The sequence below is a fragment of the Rhineura floridana genome, chromosome 6 (genome assembly GCF_030035675.1).
Source record: "Rhineura floridana isolate rRhiFlo1 chromosome 6, rRhiFlo1.hap2, whole genome shotgun sequence".
In the NCBI taxonomy this organism is placed as follows: Eukaryota; Metazoa; Chordata; class Lepidosauria; order Squamata; family Rhineuridae; genus Rhineura; species Rhineura floridana.
This window is the reverse complement of record NC_084485.1, coordinates 54,513,406-54,534,558: the sequence shown is the minus strand read 5'-3', so window position 1 is coordinate 54,534,558 and position 21,153 is coordinate 54,513,406. Positions and strand designations below refer to the sequence as shown.

Here is a 21,153-nt window from a genome sequence, read left to right as displayed (position 1 = left end):
TGTGAAAGTGGGGAAATCATACCTGTGATGGACCTAATTGTTCTAATTCTTACAGATGCTGACATGTTGTTCAGTGTTGCCTAATACATTATTATCTTCACCAATATACCTGCAATAGGGCCTATCTGCACGAGTGTTTAGAATGTAAACTAAACTACCTTACAGTCTGAATTGCATTTTTTTTTAAATGTATAGTTTTCCTTCTGGAAGCAACATTCTAATCACACATAACTGAATATGGGCTTATGCAAGTGTAACCTGTATTCTTCAAGATGGAATCTAATGTTATACTAACAACCTGTACCTGCAAAACCAACAGTGAGGGGAGTTTTTTCTGAAGATCTAGAATGCTGACAATTGTGTGATCTTATCCTACTACAAGTACCAACAGAATTAGGATAAGTTCTTTGCTGGTAAGTCTCCAAGCCTAGTGGTGTGCTGTTGCAGCCAGAAAGTTGTTTATGTGAGGTGGCTAATTTTCTTCTTACAGAACATTCGTACCAGCTTCACTCACACACACTGTCTGAGTAGGTGGAGGCACTAAACTTGCCTGATATATTCTTGGATTCTGCACAGTTCAAAGTACTGTGTAGGTCATCATAAGAAACAAGCCTTCTCTCACTAAAAACCAGATCAAGTAAGAGATCACAGATGGTTGAGTAGTTTGAAGTAAAGTACAAATGTTAGTTGGGTGGGACTATCAGGACAGCACAAGAGAGTGGGTGGGAAGAACAAAAAGGCCAGCGAGGAAAAGAAACTAGAAATACATAGCTCTAAAAACAATGAATCAATAGAGAGCTAATAAATTTGTGTGTGATCTTTGAAATCAACTTGGTGTAGTGGCTACACTATGGCCCTGTAGCCTAACACTGATGGGAGTAGATACCACCATCCTATTCAAGCTAACGCAAAACTAGTTAGATTGCTATACGCAGTGATTTTATTGTATCAATAGTTGTTAAATTGCCTATTTACATAGCAGACTTAAGCCTATGAAGAAATGTGATAGACTACAGTATTCCACAGACCACAGGGACAATCGAACTTGCGTTTTCAGGTAACAGTTCTCCTAATGGTTCTAAGAACAAATTTAACTTCAACGAATTTCTTTAATAAAAACACATCGCTGAATTTCTTTTAAGTACTAGGGATGAACTCGATCTGGGGTCCTCTGCAGCAGTCTTTTTTTAGGAGGAGGACTGCAGGGGAAGTCTGCTACCATGGCATTGGATGTTGTATGTTGCTTTTAAAAATGGGACTATGTAAGGACAAGAATGGCATATGGCTAGATAGAAGACAGAAGCAGAGTATTAGAGGTAGGGGCAACACAACACCAATTAGATACCAGACATGCAGGTCATGAAAAGCCAGCTCCCCATTATTAAATGACTTGCCCAGATTCTTTGGTTCTAAGTTATCAGATGCTACTAACATGCTCCTGGAAATCTGACTTACTAACGAACAATCCAGGCACGTATAGGAAAAACTTGTAAGTTTGCACTGTGCAGATTATGCGCAGACAAATGCAACCCACTTTCGTGCTTAAAGAAAGTGTGGTTTGGAGGCTATGACAACAGAAGCATTAGCCTTAACAGGGCTAAATGTAGATCTCCTATTGACGCAAGCAGTGCAGATGGAGAATTAATATTCCTCAAGCCCTTAAGAAACCTCTGGAAAAGGAATTGTGAAAAGATGGCTTGTAACTGATTAGGTTATAAGCAGCTAATGAAGTTAAGTGGATTTTAATGGATGAAATAGATAGGTCACCACCTTTAAGTTGTAATAGATCAGCAGTGATCCTAGGAGCAAGGACATATGATGCCACAGGTAGGGATGCCATAGATAGAAGAAAACCTGCTTCAGAATCGGAAGTCTTCCAACCCCCCTCCCAAATTCTCCCCTCCCTCCATGCAGATCAAAATGTGAGTACTTGGGAAGTCCTGCTCGCAGATATTGTCCTTTCCCAAACATCCCCTCCCCCATCAATTGGTAGAAGAAAGGCAGCAGAGGCAGAAAAAAGATTGTCTCCTATCCCCCTCCCCTCCTTTGTCTCATCTAAGATGTGCAGGAACTTTCCCTCCCATAGTTCACCATCACTTAAGACAGGAGTGAGGGGAGCATCTCCCACCAACTTCATTGCCAGTGCTGCTCCTGCACCTTGAAAGCAGGCTGAACAAAACTACGGATGCTGGACCCTGTCCTTGCAGGGTATCACAGACTAATAAATCTCCCAGCCCACTCCTTGCTGGTGTCCATATGCTTGAGACACAACAAGTGTGTGAGCATATGTGACTTGACAATGTTCTACAGTAGGGCCCCACTCATACGGCAGGTTAGGTTCCAGACCCCTGCCAAAAAGCAAAAACTGCCAAAAAGCGGATCTGACTCACCTCCTCTCACTCTGGCTGGATCCAACCAGCATGAAAAGACAAGGACTCTGCTTAGTGGCTAATATGCTGCCCTTTAATATTGATTAACTGATACACAGGGACCTGGCTGGGACCCTGCTCCCAAAAAAGTAAGGGGTCTATGACCTCAGATGACTACACCCCTGGTTCTACTAGGAGAAACAGTTCTAGGGGTAGCTGACAACAAAATTGCCCAATCTGTCAGTGATTCTACAGATTGGGAATCATTTGTTGCTACATCTTCTCTGGATAGGATTACTGGAGAAGAATGGGCGAGGTCCGGCCTTACCAAGAGATGCACTTCTTAACATTACACATTAGTGCGATAAGCAAGTGTTAGGAATAAAATCAGGCTTTGTGAGCCAAAGTTGCAAAGCACGATGGAACTCTGATGGAACAGGAGGGGGAGCACAGCTGCTCTAAGTTTCGTTTCCCTTTCCTGAGAACTTAGCCCTGAGAGGTGCCTGCCAGGCGGCAACAATGTTTTGCCGAGATAACAAATTGAGCTGTCCGTAATTGTTTTATTTTTTTGCAGTACACGATGTGTATTTGCACCCACGTATCTTCCATGTGTAATTAAAACTTTGTATTTCTCTCTTAATTCCTTCTGGGCACTCCCTCAGAGGCTTAGTAACGGAACCTCGTAGTTTCATTAATAAGAGGGCTCCCCAGGACTTTATGTATTTTCCTGTGTATATGTTCTCTTGTTTTATGACTCCCAAAGTGTCAAAACACCCCCTCTCACAGGCCCTTATCTTAAGAACATATTGCTCATGAGTCCGAATCCAAAGAAAGGACACCCTGACATCTGATGCGTAGCAAATGAAATGTAGCAGGGGCCTGTTCTTCGTCTCTGACGTTGTCAATAATGTTATGTTACATTTTGTTTATGGCCCTTTTTTCTCTTGAACCCTATATATTGACTCTGCTGAAAATAAACGGGGTTCTCATTCTTGCCAGGCTGTGTGCCTGTGTTAAGACTGGGGCCACTCTTGATCAAGAGGCTGTGTGTGTGTGTGTCTTTACAATGGTACCTGGCCAAAAGCCTAGCAGTCAAAGGTTTTCCTCAGCTCGCACTTCTCTCCGGGAACTGAGGTGAGCAAGCCCACTTTAGGTGGGAACAAAAGTCACCCTAACAATAGCATAACCTATTACCTGCTGCTGAATATTTCTGTTCACAGGATCATGGATATCTTTCCTAGTCCTTATCTTAAACAGAATTTCCCACAGCTCGTGCTAAGAATGCTATCTAGCGTATCACTAGTAAAGCCCATTCTTACAGTAACATCACCAAACCTTAAACTATCAATAGCTTACCATCAGTGTGTTCAACAGCTTCTGTGGCAGATGGTCATGAAACAGGCTCTCACTTTTGTAACTATCCCATATTTTAGAAAGCAAAGAGATGCACTTCACTGTTTAAATACAAACACATGAAGAACCCCAACAGTTATACCATTTTTAACCAACGGTTTGATGTACAGACACCAGGAATGCTAAAGGCATTTGGTCTCACCTTGCATATTTATATAGAGCACAGAAATTATATTTTTAATTAAGCTTGTCTTGGCCAAGTCCTATAATAGTGCACACATATATTATTGTATTACTCTGAAATCTGATTTGACAAGGATCCTGCAACAGTTGAAAGCTTGTATTTCCTTCTATCTGCTACATTTGACAGTATAAACTCTAATGTACCTGCTATAGCTTAGTAGTGGTATGACGTTTCATTGCGGTATTTTGTTTTTACTAGAAAATGAAGATAAAGTTGAAAATCATTTATTTTCAGTTATTTAAAAAACCTCAAACATACCACTCTTCACAAAACAAGCATAGCTCCCCACCCACCCACTAACATTCATGTCAGAAACTGAGTAAATCCTTTGAGGAACCGTTAACAGTTTCTTACTCTAAAGCTTCCACACAGAGAGAAATTAGAATTTACTGCCATGCATAGACTTCAGTTTTGTATGTTTGTCTGCAAAAGGCCAAGGCATATCTCAGAAGTCCTGTTGGATGTTTTCTTTGTTTGCCTCTCCATGTTGCTGCTTGATTTGAGAAATTTCATTTTCTAGTTGCACAATAGTTCGTTCAATCTCATAGTTTTTACTGACCAAGGACACCCACCTGGGAAAAAATAACAGAAAAAAACATTTTAAATTACTATAAGTGTCCTTAAAACTAGGTTACCAGTAAGGGAACTGTCAGACAAGTTGGAGGTGTGGTGGGTGGGGAAGGTGATTGATTGGGATGGAGGACTGCAATTAGATGGTGTCGTGTTCTCCCCTGAAAGACCAAGTTTATATCTTGGGTTTCTCCTAGACTTGACACTGTCTACAGAAGCATAAATGATGTCTGTTGCTAGGAGTGCCTTTAAGCAACCTAGGGCCGCAGCTGGCTTAACTGCCTATCTAGAAAGTTCAGACTTTGCCTCAACAGTTCATATGCCAGTCACATCCAGGTTAGATTACTGTAACACTCTGTGTGGGGCTGCCTTTGAAGATGGTTTGGAATTTAGCTAGTATGGTATGTTGCCATATGGTTGCTGGTGGGTACTACGCAATCAGAGCAGTGCGCACTGGTAGCTAATGCATTTCCAGGTTCTATTTAAAGTGCTGTTTTTGACATTTAAAGCTCTACATAGTATGAGTTCACATAATTTGAATGTACACTTATACCTGTATAAATCTGCTTGGATATTAAGATCTGCCTCAAGAGACCATGATAATAAACCTTGTCACTGTCACAGAGTCATCAAGGCAGAAGAGGAGAAGGCAATTAAAGCTGTGCAGAAGGCAGGGTGCATTTGTGACGGCAGTTTTCATCTTCACCCTCAACACCTATTTTATCCTAGTTCTTCACACACATCTGCCTCTTTCTAAGATGCAAGAGAACTGCATGATGTAAACTTGACACAAGAGATTCCCAGAGCTTGGAAGATTACTTTTAAAAAGTAGTAAATTACAGTTAAAATTACATGGTCCAAAAATAGTAATTACCATTACAATTGCAATGGCTCTGAAAGTAACTTGATTACTTTTTCTCAAAAGTAATCACTACAATTACATTTCAGTTACTTTTTAAAAAAATACCTACAAGGTGCTGGCCTTGGCTGCTGCACATCTAAGTGGCCTAAAACAACATTAAAAAAAATACACACAGAGATAGTAGAATAATTCTTTTTATCCATAAGATAGCAGTGGTGGTCTCTCTGCTGGTAAGGGAGGTGGGGAGGGAGGCAACCACACACACACACACACTCAGCCAGCAAGCATACTCTCTGTCACTTAACCACCTCCCAGACCCTGCCCTGCCACCAACTAAGGGACACTCACCAAAGCAAACATTTTCAAGAGATGCAAAAAAGTTAAAATACTGAAGATGCAGCGCAGTAGCCAGAAAAGGCGGTGAAGGCCACTTTGTGTGGAAAGTGCAAACACAGTCTCTCGTCTCTCTCTCTCTCACACACACACGTGTTGCCATCTTTCACCTCCATAGTTCTTTATCTCCATTCTGCTGCTGCCTCCTTCTCCTCCTTTATCCATGTTCTTGCCCTCCGGCTCTTTTTTCCTTCCATTCCATTGTTCACCACCAACATCCACTTTTTTAAACAATTGTTTTCTCCACTCCACCCCATCCCACTCTCCACCTCCTCCCTTGTTAAGAACATAAGAACATAAGAAGAGCCTGCTGGATCAGGCCAGTGGCCCATCTAGTCCAGCATCCTGTTCTCACAGTGGCCAACCAGGTGCCTGGGGAAAGCCCGCAAGCAGGACCCGAGTGCAAGAACACTCTCCCCTCCTGAGGCTTCCGGCAACTGGTTTTCAGAAGCATGCTGCCTCTGACTAGGGTGGCACAGCACAGGCATCATGGCTAGTAGCCATTGATAGCCCTGTCCTCCATGAATTTGTCTAATCTTCTTTTAAAGCCATCCAAGCTGGTGGCCATTACTGCATCTTGTGGGAGCAAATTCCATAGTTTAACTATGCGCTGAGTAAAGAAGTACTTCCTTTTGTCTGTCCTGAATCTTCCAACATTCAGCTTCTTTGAATGTCCACGAGTTCTAGTATTATGAGAGAGGGAGAAGAACTTTTCTCTATCCACTTTCTCAATGCCATGCATAATTTTATACACTTCTATCATGTCTCCTCTGACCCGCCTTTTCTCTAAACTAAAAAGCCCCAAATGCTGCAACCTTTCCTCGTAAGGGAGTCGCTCCATCCCCTTGATCATTCTGGTTGCCCTCTTCTGAACCTTTTCCAACTCTATAATATCCTTTTTGAGATGAGGCGACCAGAACTGTACACAGTATTCCAAATGCGGCCGCACCATAGATTTATACAACGGCATTATGATATCGGCTGTTTTATTTTCAATACCTTTCCTAATTATTGCTAGCATGGAATTTGCCTTTTTCACAGCTGCCGCACACTGGGTCGACATTTTCATCGTGCTGTCCACTACAACCCCGAGGTCTCTCTCCTGGTCGGTCACCGCCAGTTCAGACCCCATGAGCGTATATGTGAAATTCAGATTGTTTGCTCCAATATGCATAATTTTACACTTGTTTATATTGAATTGCATTTGCCATTTTTCTGCCCATTCACTCAGTTGGAGAGGTCTTTTTGGAGCTCTTCGCAATCCCTTTTTGTTTTAACAACCCTGACCAATTTAGTGTCGTCAGCAAACTTGGCCACTTCACTGCTCACTCCTAATTCTAGGTCATTAATGAACAAGTTGAAAAGTACAGGTCCCAATACCGATCCTTGAGGGACTCCACTTTCTACAGCCCTCCATTGGGAGAACTGTCCGTTTATTCCTACTCTCTGCTTTCTGCTTCTTAACCAATTCCTTATCCACAAGAGGACCTCTCCTCTTATTCCATGACTGCTAAGCTTCCTCAGAAGCCTTTGGTGAGGTACCTTGTCAAACGCTTTTTGAAAGTCTAAGTACACTATGTCCACTGGATCACCTCTATCTATATGCTTGTTGACACTCTCAAAGAATTCTAATAGGTTACTGAGACAGGACTTTCCCTTGCAGAAGCCATGCTGGCTCTGCTTCAGCAAGGCTTGTTCTTCTATGTGCTTAGTTAATCTAGCTTTAATTATACTTTCTACCAGTTTTCCAGGGACAGAAGTTAAGCTAACTGGCCTGTAATTTCCGGGATCCCCTCTGGATCCCTTTTTGAAGATTGGCGTTACATTTGCCACTTTCCAGTCCTCAGGCACGGAGGAGGACCCAAGGGACAAGTTACATATTTTAGTTAGCAGATCAGCAATTTCACATTTGAGTTCTTTGAGAACTCTTGGGTGGATGCCATCCGGGCCCGGTGATTTGTCAGTTTTTATATTGTCCATTAAGCTTAGAACTTCCTCTCTCGTTACCACTATTTGTCTCAGTTCCTCAGAATCCCTTCCTGCAAATGTTAGTTCAGGTTCAGGGATCTGCCCTATATCTTCCACTGTGAAGACAGATGCAAAGAATTTATTTAGCTTCTCTGCAATCTCCTTATCGTTCTTTAGTACACCTTTGACTCCCTTATCATCCAAGGGTCCAATCGTCTCCCTAGATGGTCTCCTGCTTTGAATGTATTTATAGAATTTTTTGTTGTTGGTTTTTATGTTCTTAGCAATGTGCTCCTCAAATTCTTTTTTAGCACCCCTTATTGTCTTCTTGCATTTCTTTTGCCAGAGTTTGTGTTCTTTTTTATTTTCTTCATTCGGACAAGACTTCCATTTTCTGAAGGAAGACTTTTTGCCTCTAAGAGCTTCCTTGACTTTGCTCGTTAACCATGCTGGCATCTTCTTGGCCCTGGCGGTACCTTTTCTGATCTGCGGTATGCACTCCAGTTGAGCTTCTAATATAGTGTTTTTAAACAACTTCCAAGCATTTTCGAGTGATGTGACCCTCTGGACTTTGTTTTTCAGCTTTCTTTTTACCAATCCCCTCATTTTTGTGAAGTTTCCTCTTTTGAAGTCAAATGTGACCGTGTTGGATTTTCTTGGCAATTGGCCAGTTACATGTATGTTTAATTTAATAGCACTGTGGTCACTGCTCCCAATTGGTTCAACAACACTTACATCTCGCACCAGGTCCCGGTCCCCACTGAGGATTAAGTCCAGGGTTGCCATCCCTCTGGTCGGTTCCATGACCAACTGGTCTAGGGAATAGTCATTTAGAATATCTAGAAACTTTGCTTCTTTGTCATGACTGGAACACATATGCAGCCAGTCTATGTCCGGGTAGTTGAAGTCACCCATTACTACCACATTTCCTAGTTTGGATGCTTCCTCAATTTCATATCTCCATGTCTCCCTGAGCATTTTGATCAGGGGGACGATAGATCGTTCCCAGTATTAAGTCCCTCCTGGGGCATGGTATCACCACCCACAACGATTCTGTGGAGGAGTCTGCCTCTTTTGGGGTTTCGAGCTTGCTGGATTCAATGCCTTCTTTCACATATAGAGCGACTCCGCCACCAATACGTCCTTCCCTGTCCTTCCGATATAGTTTATATCCAGGGATAACCGTATCCCACTGGTTTTCTCCATTCCACCAGGTCTCCGTTATGCTCACTATATCAATGCTCTCCTCTAAGACCAAGCACTCCAGTTCTCCCATCTTGGTTCGCAGGCTCCTAGCATTAGCGTACAGGCACTTGTAAGCAGTGTCTCTCTTCAAGTGTCTTTGGCACTTGTGGTTAGGCCTGTGGTAATTTTGCTCTTCTGAATTTATATCCTGTGCCCCTGCTCTCACAATGCCTACTTCTAGGCCTACCCCTTTTAAAATTTCATCATTTCTTTGGTTTTTATCCAAGGGGGGAGGTTTATTCCGAACCGGACCTTTCTCAGCTCCTGTCGGATTTCCCCCCTCAGTCAGTTTAAAAGCTGCTCTGCCACCTTTTTAATTTTAAGTGCCAGCAGTCTGGTTCCATTCTGGTTCAAGTGGAGCCCGTCCCTTTTGTACAGGCCCGGCTTGTCCCAAAAAGTTCCCCAGTGCCTAACAAATCCAAACCCTTCCACCCGACACCATCGTCTCATCCACGCATTGAGACTGCAAAGCTGGGCCTGTCTGCCTGGTCCTGCGCGTGGAACCGGTAGCATTTCAGAGAAAGCCACCTTGGAGGTCCTGGCTTTCAGCATCCTACCTAGCAACCTAAATTTTGCTTCCAGGACCTCACGGCTGCATTTCCCCATGTCGTTGGTGCCAATGTGCACCACGACCACTGACTCCTTCCCAGCACTGTCTACCAAACTATCTAAACGACGGGCGATATCCGCAACCTTCGCACCAGGCAGGCAAAACACCTTGCGGTCTACACGCCCATCACACACCCCACTGTCTATGTTCCTAATGATCGAATCACCCACTACATGGATCCCTCCACCCCCTGGCGATATATCCTCGGCACGAGAGGATAGCTGCTCATCCCCCAAGGAATGGGTCCCTTCTAAGGGATCGTTTCCCTCTTCCTCAGCTGGATGCTCTCCTTCCCCGAGACCATCGTTGTCCATGATAGCAGGAGAGCTATCATCGTTGGAGTGGGACACAGCTATAACGTCCCTGAAGGCCTCCTCCACACACATCTCTGCCTCTCTCAGCTTTTCCAGGTCCGCCACCTTGGCCTCAAGGAAATGAAGTCGTTCCCGGAGAGCCAGGAGCTCATTGCACCGAGAGCATACTCACAACTTCTGTCCAACAGGCAGATAGTCGTACATGCTGCAGGCGGTGCAAAACACTGGAAAGCCCCCACACCCCTGCTGGCTTCTTACCTGCATAGTTTTGTTTAAGGTTTATTACGTCAATGGGTTGGAGACTGCGGTTTAGTTGAGGTCAGGGAACAGACGGGCAGAGTGGGGGGCCCTGGCCTCCTCGCCCTGCTGCCGAACTCGCTCTGCTGCTTAACTCGCCTTGATGCTTTGTCAGCTGGGGCTCCCTCTAGCTCGTGGAGCAGGCTCAATGTTGTTGCCTCCTACCCACCCACAGAGTATGAGGGAGGAGCAATGCTGCACAGAAGCCCAGTTTGAGGCACATGATTTTCATCCACAAATCAAAGGAGCAGAAGACTTCCCATGCTTCCCCCCACCCAAGTAATACCCAAAAGTAATGCTGGAAACATTACAATTACTCCACAAAAGTAATAAAATTACCCCTAGTTCTATTACAATCAAAATGTAAAAGAATTACCCACTCGTTCCTCAAAAAAGTAATGAATTACAAGTAATCTGTTACTTGTAACGAATTACTTCCAAGCTCTGGAGATTCATTACTTGAGTAAAAAGGACAACAGAAATATATAGCCCAATATTCTGTTAGTAACACTAGGCCATGTGGACATATGACACATCTTCTGGTGCAACTGCACAGGGGTTAAAGCACAAGATCTTTTTCCTAGTATTTTTCAGCTTCTACGCATAGTCAGCTCACAGTAAATTAAGTTAACACTCCATAATTAACAGTGATGTAGAACTAATACTAATCATTTTATTTTTAAAATGTTTTAATTACTTGTTTTTAATGGTTTTTATGAATAATTTTAATGTTTCTTGTAAACTGCTTATACCTTTTTTTTACAATCAAGCAATATATAAATTTTGTTAAATAAAATACCAGAGCTTTTAGAATGTCCAGTTACTCATTCCTGATAGAATTTCAAAAAATATTTCTTTTTATCAGTCTGCAGACATCACCACAGAATTACTCAGCTATATCTTCTATGATAACACATGTAAAGGTTGTAGCTCAGTGGTAAAACTAGAGGTGTGAAGGCCCAGAAAAAAAGGGGGAAAGTTCAGGAGGAAAACAGTTCTTTTTCTGCTTTCCCCTCCAATTTTCCCAGGCCATCACACCTCTAGGTAAAGCACATGTTTTGCATGCAAGACATTCCATAGTCAATCCCTTGCATCTCCAGATAGGGCTTGTAAAGACCTGTTTTGAAAGCCACACTCTAAGGGAAAGAATCTTGAGGCATTGTAACACTGCTTATCCTATGGAGTAGCTCCAAGAACAAAAAAGATGTAGAAACCAAGGTTCATGACACTCACGTAGATTCCATCTCCCGAAGTTTAGCACCAGCTGTGAGCTGCATGTTCTTTCGCTGCCAGTTAAGGTCTTGAATGTGTTTCCTGAAGAAAAGGGCAACAAACTGAATCACTTGTAGTCATTTACTCTGCTGCCCACCAAAGACCACAGTCAAGTGGAACAGAAAGGACCCTGTACAGTCATGTGCTCCTAAAAACAGAAGATAGGCCTGAAAATTGCATCCAGTTCCGGACACTGCACTTTAAGAAGAATGCAGACAAACCGGAACAGGTTCAGAGAAGGGCAAACGAGGGTGATCAAGGGACTGGAAACAAAGTCCTATGAGGAGAGATTGAAAGGACTGGGCATGTTTAACCTTGAGAAGAGAAGACTGAGGGGAGATATAATAGCATTCTTCAAGTACTTGAAAGGCTGTTACACAGAGGAGGAACAGAATCTCTTCTTGATTGTCCCAAAGTGCAGGACAAGGAAAAATGGGTTCAAGTTACAGGAAGCCAGATTTTGGCTGAACATCAGGAAAAGCTTCCTAACTGTTGGAGCAATATGACACTGGAACCAATTACCTAGGGAGGTGGTGGGCTCTCCAACACTGGAAGCATTCAAGAGGTAGCTGGACAGCCACCTATCGGGTATGCTTTAAGTAGGATTCCTGCATTGAGCAGAGGGATGGACTCGATGATCATATAGACCCCTTTCAACTCTAATATTCTGTGAAGCCTGACAACCATTTCAGACTTTTAATTTCAGAAGCAACTTTAAAGAGTTATGAAAGACTCTAGACTAAGACACTAATGCTTTGGCCACACCCACTGTTGGCATGCAGCCCTTGGAGAATTGGCCAATCAGGAATGCAGCCATCGGACAAAAAAAGGCTAGCCACTCCTACTCTAGATTCATTATCCAGAAGAAGACTACAGTAAGTGAGCACCATCACTTTTGGACTTGCCATTGTACAGCACGCCTAAGTTTTTTCTTCTGAATTTCTTTTCAAGCACCCACATGCAAAGCCCTTTCAGTAATTACGGATGACCATGTAGTCTTAACCATAACTAGAGCTAGCTAAGCAACTTATCTGCCAAAGATTCAGCAGCAGCACACAGCAGCTCATCCCTGCAGTTTGGAACTCTACAACATTCTATGCTGCTAAAGGTAGAACCATGCAGAGGGTGTGTACACCATTAATTTAAGATAGAGGCCCAGTTTCCAAGTTTTGGCAGATCTAGCTTTGCATAATTCACAAAGCCATTTATAACAAATTGAATCAGCTTCTCTCCCAGAAACAAAGTCCATTCTTGACCCAAAGTTTGGGAGGCTGATCTTTAAGGAGAAAGATTCTCCAGAAAATTTCCTAATGGAACAGAGCCCCTTATCCTTTTTGTAATTTATTATTTGGTGACTTGGAAGTTGCAAAACCTTCCTAATAACCAAGAGAACATTTTCAAACAGCAGTTTAGCACATGTTGCAATAATCCAAGTTTAAAAATGAAAGTAATTTGTTAAAATTTAAATATTTATTTCTTGCACAATCCCATATATACATGAAAAATTCAAATGACCACACTGTACTAAAATGCTTATTTTTTTCAATCTGCAGCAAAGACTAAAGTCTTACATTGTTAGATCAGCGCATTAGAATTTCTTTTTTATTCAAAAAGTAAAGCAAAAAAGCAGGACTCACCTCAAACTCTGCAGCTCCTTTTGTGCCTGTTCAATCATATGAACTAAATGCCTATCAGCAGAGAAAAATAGTAATTCAAAAATCGATTCCATTACAGAAAGCAAGTAATATCATGTACTGATCTACATTTTTTCTCAACAAACATAACCTTGCTGGATGAGCTGGGGGGGGGGCGCCTCTGGCTTAACTATGTTTGCTTTCTACTTATTTGTAAGTCTCTTTACAGTGAAGAAACTGTGTTGAATCCTGAGATACCAGAATTAAATCTGGCACAAAGGACACAGTTCTATGCTTCAAGTTCAAATACCAACTTTATCCCCACAGTAATTTAGAGAAAATGCAATACAATACTTGAAGACAGATCACTGTGAAAACCAGACATGTGTGTCTACGATATAGTTTCTGTTTGAAGTTCAAAAACCTTGTTGACCTACAGCCATTTCCATATTGCAGAGAAACAATTTATAACATGATGGATGACCTAGATAGTGATATATCACAATGAAAGTTAGTTTTCACATGTTGAGGAATAAGTTATAAATGTCATGGACAAACCTGAACTCTGTTTTTTTTTTCCCATGGAAGTCAGCACTCACCAGCCTCATTAAACACTTAACTCTGAATCCAATCCCTAGAGCTTTTGTAATTCCTTATTGCAAAGTTTGCTCTCTGACGTAAAACATCTTGCAGCTTTTTTGCTGCATCTTCTCTCATCTTTTCAGCTTAAAAACATTTAAGCAATAAATGTCTCAGATCCACTGAAAGCAGCTATAGAACAGATGCTGGACTTTTTCAATAAAAAAGTACCACAATGCAACAGCGCGAGGCTCATTTTTAATTTGTAGATGTGAAGGTTCTAAAGGAGGAGAGGCAGGTTCAAGTTCTCAGTGGCAGGTATGTGCTTCACATTGCATTAAATAGCAAGATAGCATTCCATTAACTTCAACACTGCTTGTTAAAAGTTTTTCAGTGTCACTTTAATAATATTTCACTACCAAAAAAAAAAATCCCCTGGAGAACAGGTAACAAATTATATAGCCTTCCAGCTACAGCCCTTTTCAGGGAATAACTGGAGGGAGACACAAACTTACTCATTATACACTTTCCAGGCATTGCAGCCATACTGAGACATCAACTCCAAATTCTCAATTCGAACTGCCTGGTGCTCCAGCTGAGCCATTGAGTTATTAACACATTCTTGCCATGCTGTTATGTCATTCTTCTGCCCAGAGGATGGCGCAGGCAGCTCGTATCTGTGAAAACAACAAGAGAAACAATCTTGTTCAGGAACAACAGTTTAGGTGGCTACAAGCTTAACAGGATCACTGCGTTGATCACGTCCATGACTAATTTTTATCAGTGAAAGAGATGAATGTCAGTTGTGTTAAATAACCCAGTAAGAGAAAAATATGATTTAAAATACCTGGGAACACAACAATTTTGATTCATTTGATTACAGTAACAGGCATATGCAGTCCCAATTGCTGAAGTATCTGCTTTCTCCAACGTTATCAGCATGATGCACTTCAATCTCTTTCGCTAAAGTGCTGAATTATAACTCCATCAGCAGACCTATGAATTCTTTTAAGGCATAAAGAGCCACTGGCCATGGTTCCAGTAGAGTAGACTGCCACCCTGAGGCATGAACTGGAATGTCACCATTTAATACTTTTCAGAGATCACACATCCAAACCTTTCTAGCACCCCACAGAAAGCTCCAGACTTACCTTTTCATGCTCAGCAGTTCTATGGGTTGTCTGGCTGCAAGGCGTTCAAACTCATTCCGCATTATTTCAGTCTATGGATCAAAAGTCAAGAAGAATTACTAGTAGCAAATGGAAAATTCTAATTATGGTCACATCTAGCAAACAAAGATCTAGAGAAGAGCTTTGTGATGCTTCCTTCCCCGGCTCTCCCTGTCAGGTTCCTACCTGCTCGTGGTTACTGCCTGTCTCTAGGCACCACCAGGGACTCCACCAGTCCAGACCGCACTCTCTTATGATTTCTCTCCCCGCTCTAGCACAGATCTCAACAGATCCCCCTGCTAGGCAACCACCAGTAACGTCCCAATACTAGTATTCCCAGAGACTCTGAATACTGGTATTGTTATTCTCTTCACCGCTGCCACCATTTGTTACAGTTCCCCTTCAGCCTTGGTCATTACCTTACCCTCCCTTCTGGTCTGTGAAACCCCAGCCAAGGATCAGGCCTTTGGTAAACCAAATTAAGTATTTATTACAGATAACAAAGCTAACAAGATTAACAGGATTTCTTCTTAAGGCACATAAGCATATGGTTTTACTCAATACTAATCCGAACTCCACCTCCCTCCTTCTTCACTCTCTCCTGACAAACAACTCTCTCAAACCCCACCAAGCAATCCACTCTTTCTCTTCTCCCCCCAGATTCCACAATTCACCACCTCACATTCACCCAGATTTACCTGTCATCCTTTCATTTATACTGTCAGCCATTTTAAACATTCAGCCAATCATCAAGCATTCTATTGCCCATTCACTCCCCCTCCTCTTTCACTACTTACCATGTATACTCTAAACAACCAGCACTTACCATATATACACTAATATATAGGAACATCACAAGCTTCCCCAAACTTCTGCTAACAGCAGCACACTTTTTTCCCAAAATTAAAATTAGAAGCCAGACTTCAGCCTGCACCAAAGAGATTACCTCAAACTGTTTGCCCTAAGAGAGGTCCACCCTTGTCCCACTGGAACTTAACACACTCAAGACACTCCATATTTTCTAGGGCTCAGCCCAGACTTTGGAAGCAGGTAACTTTGTGTAGTATTCAATATAGTTTTACAGAACAGTTGCTAGGACCATGAGTTTAAAAGTTCCCAGTTTAAATCTCGCCTAGGCTGTAAAGTCACAAGGTGGCTTTAGACAAGCTACTGTTCTCTCTGTCCCCACCATTTACAATAAAGGGATAAAATACTATCTTACCTTCTAGGATTGCTGTAAGTTTAAGGACTTCTAAAGTAATGTGGTTGGAATATTGTAAAAATCTGTATCTGAATTATGAGATATTCTTCATTCACTTCTGCCTAACGACTCATAATCTTTTCTGTTGTTGCAAATTTCTTCATATGCTTTCTGAGACAAATTCTTCATATGCTTTCTGAGACAAATAGTATTTATAGCTTTAATTATACTTATCCCTTCCCTCCCCCCCAGTTTTCCTGTATCTGTTATGGAAATATGACTAGAACTATTTCACATAGTCCCACAATTAGAGCTCTGCTTTTACGTTAAATATATAACAAACTACTGCTGTCTTAACATTTATTAAACAAGTGAACAGAAACTAGAGCTGGTTTCATTTTGGTACAGTGCTCAAAATGGATAATTTACAATTAAACTTATTTAAATAGTTTTTCATATGCTGGGACCATATAATACAATTGTGGTGGGCAGGAAAGACTCTTTTACACTGCCTAGAAATATTTTTAACGTTTTTAAAACGTTGTATGTCTGCTTATTGTTATTGATACCTTTATCATTGTAAGATTACTGCTGCATGGTTGCTTAAGACATCAAGTTGTAAGCATATATATATATAAAAAAAACCAAGCACCTCAATACAGTATATTAAGAACATAAGAAGAGCCTACTGGATCACGCCAGTGGTCCATCTAGTTCAGCATCCTGTTCTCACAGTGGCCAACCAGGTGCCCGGGGGAAGCCCGCAAGCAGGACCCGAGTGCAAGAACACTCTCCCCTCCTGAGGCTTCCGGCAACTGGTTTTCAGAAGCATGCTGCCTCTGACTAGGGTGGCACAGCACAGCCATCACGGCCAGTAGCCATTGATAGCCCTGTCCTCCATGAATTTGTCTAATCTTCTTTTAAAGCCATCCAAGCTGGTGGCCATTACTGCATCTTGTGGGAGCAAATTCCATAGTTTAACTATGCGCTGAGTAAAGAAGTACTTCCTTTTGTCTGTCCTGAATCTTCCAACATTCAGCTTCTTTGAATGTCCACGAGTTCTAGTATTATGAGAGAGGGAGAACTTTTCTCTATCCACTTTCTTAATGCCATGCATAATTTTATACACTTCTATCATGTCTCCTCTGACCCGCCTTTTCTCTAAACTAAAAAGCCCCAAATGCTGCAACCTTTCCTCAGAAAGGAGTCGCTCCATCCCCTTGATCATTCTGGTTGCCCTCTTCTGAACCTTTTCCAACTATAATATCCTTTTTGAGATGAGGCGATCAGAAATGTACACAGTATTCCAAATGTGGCCGCACCATAGATTTATTAAACAGCATTATATCGACTGTTTTATTTTCAATTCCTTTCCTAATTATCCCTAGCATGGAATTTGCCTTTTTCACAGCTGCCGCACACTGAGTTGAGATTTTCATCGTGCTGTCCACTACAACCCCGAGGTCTCTCTCCTGGTCGGTCACCGCCAGTTCAGACCCCATGAGCGTATATGTGAGATTAAGATTTTTTGCTCCAATATGCATAATTTTACACTTGTTTATATTGAATTGCATTTGCCATTTTTCCGCCCATTCACTCAGTTTGGAGAGATCTTTTTGGAGCTCTTCACAATCCCTTTTTGTTTTAACAACCCTGAACAATTTAGTGTCGTCAGCAAACTTGGCCACTTCACTGCTCACTCCTAATTCTAGGTCATTAATGAACAAGTTGAAAAGTACAGGTCCCAATACCCTTGAGGGACTCCACTTTCTACAGCCCTCCATTGGGAAAACTGTCCATTTATTCCTACTCTCTGCTTTCTGCTTCTTAACCAATTCCTTATCCACAAGAGGACCTCTCCTCTTAGTCCATGACTGCTAAGCTTCCTCAGAAGTCTTTGGTGAGGTACCTTGCCAAACGCTTTTTGAAAGTCTAAGTACACTATGTCCACTGGATCACCTCTATCTATATGCTTGTTGACACTCTCAAAGAATTCTAATAGGTTACTGAGACAGGACTTTCCCTTGCAGAAGCCATGCTGGCTCTGCTTCAGCAAGGCTTGTTCTTCTATGTGCTTAGTAAATCTAGCTTTAATAATATTTTCTACTAGTTTTCCAGGGACAGAAGTTAAGCTAACCGGCCTGTAATTTCCAGGATCCCCCCTGGATCCCTTTTTGAAGATTGGCATTACATTTGCCACTTTCCAGTCCTCAGGCATGGAGGAGGACCTGAGGGACAAATTACATATTTTAGTTAGCAGATCAGCAATTTCACATTTGAGTTCTTTGAGAACTCTCGGGTGGATGCCATCCGGGCCTGGTGATTTGTCAGTTTTTATATTGTCCATTAAGCTTAGAACTTCCTCTCTCGTTACCACTATTTGTCTTAGTTCCTTAGAATCCCTTCCTGCAAATGTTAGTTCAGGTTCAGGGACCTGCCCTATATATTACACTGTGAAGACAAATGCAAAAAATTCATTTAGCTTCTCTGCAATCTCCTTATCGTAATTTAGTACACCTTTGACTCCCTTATCATCCAAGGGTCCAATTGCCTCCCTAGATGGTCTCCTGCTTTGAATGTATTTATAGAATTTTTTGTTGTTGGTTTTTATGTTCTTAGCAATGTGCTCCTCAAATTCTTTTTTAGCATCCCTTATTGTCTTCTTGCATTTCTTATTGCCTACTAAGACAGGGGTTATTCCTAAAAACAAGAAGTGCCTCTTTAAGACTCAACCTTTAACTTAAGTTACCTCTCTTCTCCAGAAACTTTTTCCTTAGCTGTATGCCTGGTTACGATTATTCAGCAGAGAAAAGGCCACAGTGTAAATCCACTCAGACACAACATCTTGCCACACCTCACAAAGACAACGTTGTAACCTAAGCTTTTGGGGGCTAGAGGCTGCTTCATCAGATACAGAATGCGTTTAGTCACGTGATCCTAGCCAACAAACGCTTGTACCACATTAAACCTCCTAGATCTTTCTAACTTTCCAAAATACTGTTATACGGTGCTTGATGTAACAGCAACTCCACGGGAATTTTGCAAAGATACTCACAGCCACTTCTCATAATTCTAAGGCAGGGCCCGCGGTCAGGGACGAAGGGAGCTGTGGTCCAACAACATTTGGCTAGCCACCGGTTCCCCATCCCCGGTCTAGTCTCAACCCAGAAACTAAAAACGAGTGGCCGCCTCAGGGGAAGAGCTGGCTCGCGGTGAGCTGTAACGCAGAGCCTCCCTCACCTCGAAGGTGCTGTAGTCTGGCGCAGTCAAGTAACTCAGGTAGTTCTTGGTGGGTCGGTAGCGCCGCGTCTCCTCTTCCACCAGCGCCGCGGCCTGGACAAACAAACGGCCAAGCACATACTACTAGGTCAGCTCCTCAGGGAGGCCCTGCTGACTCCCCCTCCCCTCTCTACCCAGCCGCGCCACACTCACCGCCTCCCGCACGCCCGGCGCCTCATAACCCTGGTCGAAATAGGGTAGAGCGTCAACGGCTACTTCGCCAGCCACCAAACCGGGCCCAGACATGTTACAGTTCCCAGCAACCTGCCCCCTTCTCAAATCTTCAGTCACACCACTGCGGCTGCGCTGTCGCTGTCTCCGCCCTGTCTCTGCTCTGCTGTTGCACTGCGGCTGCGCAGATTCACAGCTCTACCCGCTACCCAGGATTTGGGAAATCTTACTCCTACCGGCCCCTACGGGTATTACATTTACTGCCCAGCACGTTTCGTTGCTCCCGCTGTAAGGTGGCGTTTGTCGTAGCAACAACAAATTAATAAATAACAGTTCAAGTGGGCAATCTTTTCCCATGCTCTGTGTGTAATTATATCACTATCCTGAAGAATTGCGGGGGTGATGGCATCGGCATCCTGAAGTCTAGACGGACAGAGCAATCGATCTGCAATCCATTTTCTTATTCTATCGCAAATGCAATTTGATGGGACCCTCGCTACACAGGAGGAAACTGACTGCCTATTATAATCAGGGAGGGGATAGTGGGAGAGTGATAGGCTGGAGTAAGAAATGGCACTTTGAAAAAAAGAACTATCGAGAACTATCGGGCGACTGTAGTTGGAACCACAAAAGGTTCCGAGAGCTGTTAGGCAATAGATGCACTTTCTGTCAGGACTGTAGGTGTGTCACCCAGCCATCCCGGCTTATAGGTGAGTTGAAAAACCACTTATTTTCATTAAAATAAGAGCAATGCACTTTCCACAGGCGAAGTGTGATCAGTTCTCCATTAGACATGAAGACACCATTTAAAATGTACCAACCTGAAGTTGCATATGCAGTACAGTGCAGAACCATTTTATATCTTTTTCAGCTGCAGCTCCATCTCCGATAGAGCTGTTACTTTTGGCCGCAAGCTGCTACTCAGGTATAATGTCAAGTTTGCTGGAGGGAGAAGGCAATACAAAAGGAAAAGGACCCAGATAAGAAGAGCAGCACTTTTTTGCCTTGACACTGTCACATGGAGGGTTACTACCTTTTCCTGACCATAAGAGGTGCAAGTTAGGCATGAGAGGGGAAACCCACTTGAATTACTGCCTCTGCTGCAGTTGTTCCTGATGATTTTGTAAATGTTTTACAAGTGGTAGACTTGAACTCTTAATGCCTCAAGATGCCACCATCCAGTCTGTGACATTTATATAAAAGGCAGTATAAAATAGTTTTAATTAATAAATACATAACAGGGAGAGTTCTGTAATTGTGGGTACCCAATAAGAATGGCCCTCTGTTTCTTCTTGCCCTTTGGGTGTTGCAGAAACTGCCTTATAAGTCAGACCACTGGCCCATCAAGCTCAATAGTACCAACTGGCAGCTCAGCTTTCCAGGGATTCAGACGGGGGTCGTTCCCAGTCCTGTCTACTGTAGCTCAGTGGTACAGCATCTATTTTACATGCAGAAGGTCCCAGGTTCATATCCAAATAGGACTAGGAATGCCCCGTCTGAAATCCTAGAGCGCTGCTGCTAGTCATCGTAGACAAGAACAAGATAGACCAATGATCTGACTCAGTATAAGGCAGCTTCCTATGTTCCACTGAGGGGCAGCCTTTCTCCACATCTTGAATTATG

At 42.6% G+C, this 21,153-nt stretch overlaps 1 protein-coding gene across 1 annotated transcript; it reads right to left on the bottom strand.

The window, feature by feature from the left end:
- Window positions 1-4,174: 4,174 nt before the first annotated feature.
- Window positions 4,175-19,716, bottom strand: BCAS2 (BCAS2 pre-mRNA processing factor). Its single transcript, XM_061631936.1, has 7 exons — window positions 19,513-19,716; window positions 19,321-19,413; window positions 14,862-14,932; window positions 14,226-14,387; window positions 13,135-13,185; window positions 11,459-11,539; window positions 4,175-4,538 (listed from the first exon to the last, which is right to left on the bottom strand). Exons 1-7 carry the CDS (start codon window positions 19,603-19,605, stop codon window positions 4,412-4,414), a joined length of 678 nt encoding a protein of 225 aa, XP_061487920.1. The 5' UTR covers window positions 19,606-19,716; the 3' UTR covers window positions 4,175-4,411.
- Window positions 19,717-21,153: the final 1,437 nt, after the last annotated feature.

What these genes read in the sequence shown, in the direction of transcription:
- BCAS2 (XM_061631936.1), bottom strand. Translation starts at nt 19,605, where the DNA reads ATGTCTGGGCCCGGTTTGGTGGCTGGCGAAGTAGCCGTTGACGCTCTA. An exon ending in GCCTGGAAAGTGTATAATGA is followed by an intron (nt 13,186 to 14,225) that starts GTAAGTTTGTGT and finishes CTCTGCTGATAG; the next exon opens with GCATTTAGTTCATATGATTG. An exon ending in AAGGAGCTGCAGAGTTTGAG is followed by an intron (nt 11,540 to 13,134) that starts GTGAGTCCTGCT and finishes CCTTTTCTTCAG; the next exon opens with GAAACACATTCAAGACCTTA.